Source organism: Crotalus tigris, unplaced genomic scaffold (genome assembly GCF_016545835.1).
Source record: "Crotalus tigris isolate CLP2741 ecotype Arizona unplaced genomic scaffold, ASM1654583v1 scf7180000021456.382230, whole genome shotgun sequence".
NCBI lineage: Eukaryota > Metazoa > Chordata > Lepidosauria > Squamata > Viperidae > Crotalus > Crotalus tigris.
The window spans coordinates 286,397-294,853 of NW_024098518.1; the positions used below are offsets into that span (position 1 = coordinate 286,397).

General features: G+C 53.6%; 1 protein-coding gene across 5 annotated transcripts in view; it reads left to right on the forward strand.

Annotated features, from left to right (window-relative positions):
- LOC120296723 (snaclec convulxin subunit beta) overlaps window positions 1–8,457 on the forward strand; it is a 33,745-nt gene that overhangs the window by 3,740 nt on the left and 21,548 nt on the right. For 3 of the 5 annotated variants that reach the window (XM_039318650.1, XM_039318649.1, XM_039318645.1), the window contains 3 exons: window positions 1,388–1,472; window positions 1,690–1,772; window positions 2,352–2,598. The exons of 1 other annotated variant lie outside the window; for it this stretch is intronic. In XM_039318650.1, coding sequence (XP_039174584.1) covers window positions 1,388–1,472; window positions 1,690–1,772; window positions 2,352–2,369 — 186 coding nt within the window. In that variant the 3' untranslated portion in view covers window positions 2,370–2,598. Of the gene's footprint in view, window positions 1–1,387; window positions 1,473–1,689; window positions 1,773–2,351; window positions 2,599–8,457 lie in introns of those variants that run through there. One more of the 5 variants, XM_039318646.1, reaches the window with a different exon arrangement.

Sequence of the window (8,457 nt, forward strand, 5' to 3'; positions counted from 1 at the left end):
TTTGTGGGTCCTCCAGTGGGGAGCAGAGGTCTCCCTGTTCAATGTTCTTGCCTGGGACAACGGCAGAGAGAACCAAAGCAGAAAACCTTTAACTACCTCCCTCCCTCTCTCTCCCTCTCTCTCCCTCCCTCCCTCTCTCTCTCCCTCCCTCTCTCTCTCTCCCTCTGTCTCTCTCTCCCGCTCTCCCTCCCGTTCTCCCTCCCTCTCCCACTCTCTCCCTCCCTCTCCTGCTCTCCCTCCCTCTCTCTCCCTCCCTCTCCTGCTCTCCCTCCCTCTCTCCCTCCCTCTCTCTCTCTCTCTCTCTTCCGCTCTCCCTCCTGTTCTCCCTCCCTCTCTCCCACTCTCTCTCTCCCTCTCCCTCCCTCCCTCTCCTGCTCTCCCTCCCTCTCTCTCTCCCTCCCTCTCTCTCCCTCTGTCTCTCTCTCCCGCTCTCCCTCCCGTTCTCCCTTCCTCTCTCTCCCACTCTCTCTCCCTCTCCCTCCCTCCCTCCCTCCCTCCCTCCCTCCCAAATCCTTCCTTCCTCCTGAAGGACCCACTGTGGTCTTGAAGGGCTGGATCCTGCCCTGGCCCCCATCTCGGCCTCCAGGCCTTCCTCCCTCTGGAGGGCCCCTTGGATGGCCTCCACACCTGGGGAGACTCTGCTGGGCCTTCAGCTCAGGGGCTTTGGAGGCCTCGCCTGGGGGGGCCTGTTCTTTCCTCCCCTCTTTTTTCTATTTAAGGCAGAAATTCCTTGTTTCTATTACGGGAAGGATTTCTTCTCCTGCTCTGTTGGGTTTTCAGCTCTTGAAAGAAGCTCCGCTGTGTACAAAGGAGGGGGGGAGATTCCCTGGAGTTGAGCTCAGCTCCTGGAGACTTTGTGACGAGAAATGTGAATTTCTGGGGACAAGAGCAAAGGAGGTCATCAAAAGAAGTAACCAAAGATGCCCCGGAGGCTTTTCTCTTCCCAAGTGTCCCCTGAAGCCCTGGTTCTGCTTCTGCTCCCCCATCCAGGGAGTGATGGGCTTTGGACCTCTTCCTCTTCCGGAGACCAAGGAGGGTCCTTCGGAGGGGTCACCCCGTTGGGCATCGGGCAAAGTGGCCCCCAAGCTGAGCTGGTGACTCCTCGGACCCCCCCAGGCTATTTTTTCCCCCTCTGGATCTCCTGACCGTTGCCTCTCCCAGCAGTCACCCAGTGGAACCCTGCTTAGCTGCTCCGAGTCAGCTGGGGTTGATGGGGAGAGAGGGAGAGAGAGAGAGAGAGAGAGAGAGAGAGGGAGGGAGAGGGAGGGAGAGAGAGAGAGGATACACTTGCTCTGCCCCTTGAAACTCTGTCAACTTTTCTCTCTCTGCCCCTGGACCCTGCACATCCAGAGCCCCCTCCTCAATTGGCTCTTCCTTGTCTTTCCAGAAATGCAAGTTGGAGTGGAGCGATGGCACCAAGCTCGACTACAAAGCCTGGAGTGAAGAATCTGAGTGTATCATATCCAAGACAAGTAAGTCATGCGGTGGTGCACATTGTGTTAGGTCAAAGAGGGTGCACTTCCCTCCATGAGGACCCCGGGGGATCCTTCTCGCAACCCCACCCCTTGGCCACTGGTGACCTTTCTTGGCCTCCTGGATCTCTGAGCTGCCTCAGTCCTACACTCTGCACAGACAAGGGAACACAACACAACACAACTAACAAGTTCCATCTTAACCTTGTTCCGAAAGGCCATCATTGTCACAGGTCATCTGGCTTTTTCTTCGTGGTTTGTTTGCTCGGATATAGATCAATCTTGCAACACCCCATTGCGGTGAGAACAACCTCGGCCACATTGTGTGTGTGTGTGTGTGTGTGTGTGTGTGTGTGTCTGCATGTGTAGAAGAGAAATATTAACACATGCCTGTCGAATTATAAACCAATCAGAAGAGCAGCTTGAAAATCAATTTGGTCTCTGGTGGAAGCACCAGGCTGGAAACAGGAGACCGGGAGTTCTAGTCCCATCTTAGGCGCTAAAGCCGACGGGCTGACTTTGGACCAGCCTCTCCCTTTCTCCGCCCAACCCACCTCACAAGGTTGTTGTTGTGGGAAAAAGAGGAGGAGGAAGGTGTGTTGGATATGTTTGCTGCCTTGGGTGAGTTGTAAAGAGGTGGGATACATATAAAAATTAAATTAAAAAACAGGTGAAAGAAATGAAAGAAACTTGAGGGCCAGGTACGTTATCTGGGTTAGAAGAACCTGTTGAACCCCAGCCTGTTTTAGGGGATGAGAGTCTCCACCTGTGGTACTTTCATGTCCTCCTGCAAATGAGCCAGGAGCCTCTGAAAAGATCTTCTGGGACTCTCCGGGAATCTCTGCAGGAAGTGATCAAAATTTCTCTTTTACTACCCAGCTGATAACCAGTGGTTAAGTAGAGCCTGCAGCAAGACTCACAATGTCGTCTGCAAGTTCCAGGCATAGTCTGAAGATGCGACTGTGTGAAGTCTGGAGAAGCAAGGAAGCCCCCACACCCCCACCCCTACCCCGCCTGCCGCAATCTCTGCTCTGTACCCTGTCATTCCATGGATGCTCTCTGTGGCTGGATCTGGTTCTGCTGCTCCTGATGGGCCAGAAGGTCCAATAAATTCTGCCTAGCATGACTGGCCTCGTTTCTTTGGGGCCCCCAGGAGAGGGTTGAGGCCCAAAGCTCCAGACCCCCCCCAGTCTCCTTTCTGGCAGGGCTCGGCTTTAGGGGGGGAGGGTGGCTCTTAGGGGGGGCACCCACTGAGGCTCAGATGCTCTCCTCTGGAATCGAAGGGGGGAGGAACCTGCTGGGCCTCAGCACCCCTTCCCTGCCCCAGAGCCTATTGGCACCCGTGGGCCCCCCTCCGGGCAAGATGGCGGCATCCCGCTAAAGAAGGCACGGGGGTGGGAGGCTGGCACCAGGAAGCGCTGTCAGGTTGTTGAGTTTTCCAGCTAGCTGCTAAATCCCCACCTCTGGGAATTTGGGGGTCCCCCTCAGGAGCCCCGAGATCCTGAAGAAACGGCCCCTCGGTTGTCTCTACTTTCTCCATGGAGCCTAACTGGGCCTCAGGATGGGCCCATCAGGGGGGATTCCCTGGCAAACAGTCTCCCCTGGAACCGAAGCCCAGGAATGAGGGGAGCAGCTGGGAAGATTCAGTCCTTGGGAAAGGCAGATCTGAAGACCCGGGGAGAGAGCTTGCCGGACTGTCTGGGAATGGATTCTCTCTATGGGAGCCAGGAAGCGGACAGGGGCCCGGGGGCCATTAGGGCCACCACCTGCCAGTTACATCCTCCTCCTTTTAAGGAGTCCCTGGTTGGCCCCCTCCTTAACAAAGCCACCCCTCCCTCCCCCGTCCGCTCCTTTTCAGCGTCTCCCTGAAACCACTAGGCGAGACTCCCCCCTCACCAGGGTTTGGGGTATATGCAGCACGCGGAGGATTCTCAGCGCTCCATTTCCACACTGGAGACCCAGGTGATGCTCTGGCCGCCCTCTTGGGGGCCTGGAGGCTGGGAGGGGGGGGGCTGGATGGGGGACAACGGGCTGAACCCTGGCAAGACTCCAGTTACCCTTTGTGTAGCTTTGAGTTGTGCACCAGTCGTGGCCTTTCTCGGATCGGGCATCTCAGATGCAGTTCAAGGGGTGGTGATGACTGCAGGGGTCCAGGCTGCCCGAGGGACCCTCTCACCCCACTAGGGCCCCTCCCACCCATGCCCCAGAGAAGACCTGCTGTGGGCCCCATGGAGCAGGGAATCCCAGCTGGGGGGTCCAGGAGAAGGGCCTTCTCTGCCGTTGCCCCCCCCCCAGAATGAGGTCGGCCCCAACCCTCCTGTCCTCCTCTAAGGGCCTAAAGACATAGCTCAGCCGCTGGGCTTGGGACCTCAATGGGGGAGCATCACAGTGGGGAGGTTAATTAATTAACAACAGATGCCACTTCCCCTCATTCTGCTCCCCCTCCCCAATCTTTAATTGCCCCCTTTATTTCACTGTGTGTACTATTGTATTTACATCTTTGCACACTTTTTATTTGTTATGATAGTTAGCTGCCCAGAGCTGCCCTGACCAAGTCTATAAATAATTAGGATATATAATAATAAACCCCCTGGGGATACGATAAGAAGAGTCTCCCCCTGAAGGCCCAGGGTCTCCGTCTTGGGGGTCGGACAGGGGGGCTTCAGGGAGGATGGTTGGGCTGCTGTGTCTGCTCCCTGCAGAGGGTGGGCCAGCTTCAATCATTGGATGCTTCAAAATGGGAAGACATAAATTAACAAAATAAGCTGCTTCTAGGAAGGCTTTGAAAGAGAGTTCAGCCCCGGAAGTGACCCTGCTGAGCCCCTCACAGCAGCGAAACATCAGCCAGATGCAGACAATAGGTTGATCAGCTCTCAGAAATATCCCAACCAGTTTCTAACACAACCCACAATTCTTGGCTAGTTATTCTGTGCCTTAGTGTGTCATGGAGAGAAAGCCAGGATGGGGGGTTCCACCTGGGTGCAGCTGGGGAAGTCGAGGGGGGGGTTCACTCCCACATTAAAAGGGTGATATGAAAAGTGATTGGTGAAAGTTTGCAGATGACACCAAACTGGCAAGAATAGCCAACACCCCAGAAGACAAGCTCAGGATTCAAATAGATCTTGACAAACTTGAACCATGGGCCCTGTCCAACAAAGTGAGTTTGAATGTGGAGAAAAGCAAAGTTTTACATTTAGGCATGAAAAATCAAAGATATAAGTGCAGATTAGGTGAGACCCAGCTCAAATACAGCCACTATGAGAAGGACCTGGGAATCCTAGTGGACGATCACTTGACCCTGAGCCAGCCGTGTGCAGCAGCAGCCAGAAAAGCTAACACAATCCTGGGTTGCATAAACAGAGGCAGAGAATCAAGATCACACGAAGTATTCGTACCGCTTTATCAAAGCCTAGTGAGGCCACACCTGGAATACTGCAGCCAATTTTCATCACCATATCACAAACAAGATGTTGAGACTTTGGAAAAAGTTCAGAGAAGAGCAACTGAGATGATTCAAGACCTGGAGACTAAAACATACAAAGAACGGCTGTGGGACTTGGGTCTGGCTAGGCTAAAGAAAAGAAGAAATAGGGGAGACATGATAGCAGTATTCCAGTATCTGAGGGGCTGCCACAAAGAAGGGGGGGGTCATGTTTTTCTCCAAAGCACCAAAGGAAAGAAGGAGAAACTGAGCAACTGAGATGATTCATGGCCTGGAGACTAAAATACAAAAAGAACGGCTTGGGTTTGGTTAGTCTAAAGAAAAGAAGAAATGGGGGAAATATGATATCAGTATTCCAGTGTTTGAGGGGCTGCCACAAAGAAGAGGGGGTCCAATTATTCTCCAAAGCACCAAAGGAAAGGATGAGAAAGAATGGTTGGAAACTGGCCAAAGAGAGAAGCAACCTGGAATTAAGGAGAAACTTCCTAACAGTGAGGACAATTAAGCAGAGGAACAGAAGTTGCCTCCAGAAATGGTGGACGCTTCATCACGGGAGGTTTTTAAGAAGAGGCTGGACAGTCACTTGTCTGAGATGGCATAGGTTCTCCTGCATGAGTAGGGGGCTGGACTAGAAGACCTCCAGGGTCCCTTCCAGCTCTATTCTATTCTAAAGGTTGTGTGAGGGTTTTGCAGACAATTCTGCATTAAAACAGAGTGGGTCGATTTGTGGTTCAGCGTTTCTTCAAACCCAGCCACCCATTCAGCAGATTGTGTGAACAAAGCAGCCATTCCAGTGGTGGGATTCAGCCAGTTTGCACCACTTCGGCAGAACCGGTAGCTAATTGTTTGTTGCCCAGGTCCAGAATGGACTTCCGGAAGTGGCATCCACACAGAGAAGCCATTGTTCACATATTTGAATCCTACCACTGAGCCATTCCCTTCTCTTTACCCGGGTGGAGGTCCGGGCATGTTGTGGAAACGCAGCCATGCCCTCCCTTGGGAGGATGCTGGGAGCTGTTCATTCCTGCAGGTTCTGAAGGGAAGTGAGAAAAACCTCGCTCAGAAAAAGGGAAAGTCAGCCTGTCAACAGCAGCCCCCAGACCCAGAGGAGGTGGGGGGGGGAATACCTTTGTCTGGATACCCAAAGGGAAGGGGGATAATCCAGGGTTCTTTCCTTTGGATTGCTGCACTGAGCAGGGGCTGGACTGGATGACCTCAAGGAACATTCCAAATTTCAGGAGCCTCTCTGTGAGATCTCTCTAGGCAGCATGTAAATCCACAGTCAGATTAAAGCTGTTTTGTGCAAAGAGGCTCCCTCCTGGTGGCTGGACCACAATTTCCCTTCTTAAGCAAAGCCATTTCTCTCTCCCTTTGCCGTCCCCCCAAAGAGACACCCCTTTTCCTGGTCTATAAATGCCTCCCTTCCCCTCGCAGGAGGGAAGCCTGGAGTTGCGTCCCAGCAGACTTTCTACTGGGGGACAGGTGAGTATGGCTCTCCCACCTGTGGGCACCAGACAGGTGAGGCCCCTAAAGCAGATGGCTCCTTCCTCTCTCTCTCTCTCTCTCTCTCTCTCTCTCTCCTCTCTTTCTCTCTCTCTCTCCTTCTCTCCTTCTCTCTCTCTCTCCTCTCTCTCACCTTCTCTCTCTCCCTCTCTCTCTGCCCACCCAAAGGGGCCTTTTGTGGGTGTCCCACAGGTGATCAGCCAGTCGGCCATTGGGGGCTTGAGCAGTTTGGGGGCACCCGGGAGGCGAGAGGAGATCCCTTAGGACAGACCCACCTGATCCCCCTTCAACAGCCTGGCTGCTCCCTTCCACAGAAACTGCAATTTTGGGGGACTTTCAAGGGAAGCCCCACATCAAGGACGCTGCAGTAGTCGGGATATGTTGCAAGCAAAGCGGGGATAATTCTTGCTTGGTCCGAATGGCTCAGGGAGCTTCAGAGTTTTAATTGCAGTATTTGCATCCCCCCTTTATTATTTCTGCAAAGAATTCAAGGAACCCAGCAGAAATCCACCCCCTGCTCCAGATCTGCTTCTCTCCCCCCCCCCCCACAAGGGACCTCTTGCGGGCATCCCACAGGTGATCAGCCCTTTTAGGGCTTTCTCCTTTCACTTTTGCTGCTCCTCACTGAGACCGGTTGGAGGACGGCTTACAGCTGTCCCCCAATCCTCCCTCCACAGAAACGCCTCCATTTTCAGGGACCAGGAGAGATAACTGGATTCATATTCAGGCCAGGCACAGGAGATCCTCCTCCCACTCAAGTAACAGCAATGGGTTGTCTTCACAGGCCCCAACCTCCCTCAGGCCCACAAACAAACTTTTACCTCAGAGGAATTTACTCCTGGCTCTCCAGGGCACTTCTGGGCCAGTAACCTTTGAGGGAATTGCACAGCAGGTGTTCCAACGAAGTCAGAGAAACTGACAGGAACTGTAGTTTTATATAAATAAACATATTTTACATCTATATTTGCATCAAACAAGACGGTGGGGCGAACAGGAGCATCCTGAGGTAAATCTCAGAGCACCAAAGGGCACATAGAAAAAAAAAGGCGGGAAAAAGGGGAACCGCCCCCTCTATACCCAGGGCAACCAATAACAGCGAAGATTGCCTCAGAGTCCAGATTGCCAGCATTCTCCAACCAATCAAGCGCAGCCGCCCTGGAGCCTTTCTCCATCCAGGAGGGAGGAGGGTCTCTTGCCTTGAGTTAGTTGCAAAAATATGCATGACTGAATGACTGAATGGATGGATGGATGGAAACCATGAAGCTTCCGGAGCCACCCAGATGCTGGAATTCCCAGGCGCCCTCTGCCAGTATAGGTGGGAGGGGCCAACCCCAGTGGGGTGAGACGGTCCCTCAAGCTGCCTGTCAATCACTGCCTGGAGCCAGCCGATAGTCCAAGCCCTGGAGCCTTTCTCCATCCAGGGGGGACGAGGATCTAACTCAGGGGTCCGCAAACCCTCCGGCTCGGCAGACCAGTGGTGATGGGGGGGGGGGCAGAAGGGATGGCTTCACACGTGCAGGGATGCCATTGTCACAAATGCAGCCTCACCGGCGTGCTTGCCCACTTCTGCGGCCCAGTTCCAAACAGGCCGCAGAGCGGGGGTTGGGGACCTCTGATCTGACTGACAGGTGGCGGCCCTGATAGGCTCCAGGACCCTGTCCACTTCCTCGGGTCCCACAGGGTCAGACTCTTCCGAGGAGCTCTCCCCATATCTTAAAATCTATATTGTGAAAAGTATGCTTTTTTCCTATATTTCCCAATGATTGAATCTTCGTAGCTGCTCCCATAATTCCTGGGCTTCGTTTCCAGGGAGACTATTTGCCAGGAAATCCCTCCTGATGGGCCCATCCTGAGGCCCAATTAAGCTCCATGGAGAAAATAGAGACAACCAAGATGCCGTTTCTTCAGGATCTTGGGGCTCCTGAGAGGGACCCCCAAATTCCCAGAGGTGGGGGTTTAGCTGCTAGCTGGAAAACCCAGCAACCTGAAAGCGCTTCCTGGACCCAGCCCACCCTCCCACCCCGTGCCTTGTTTAGCGGG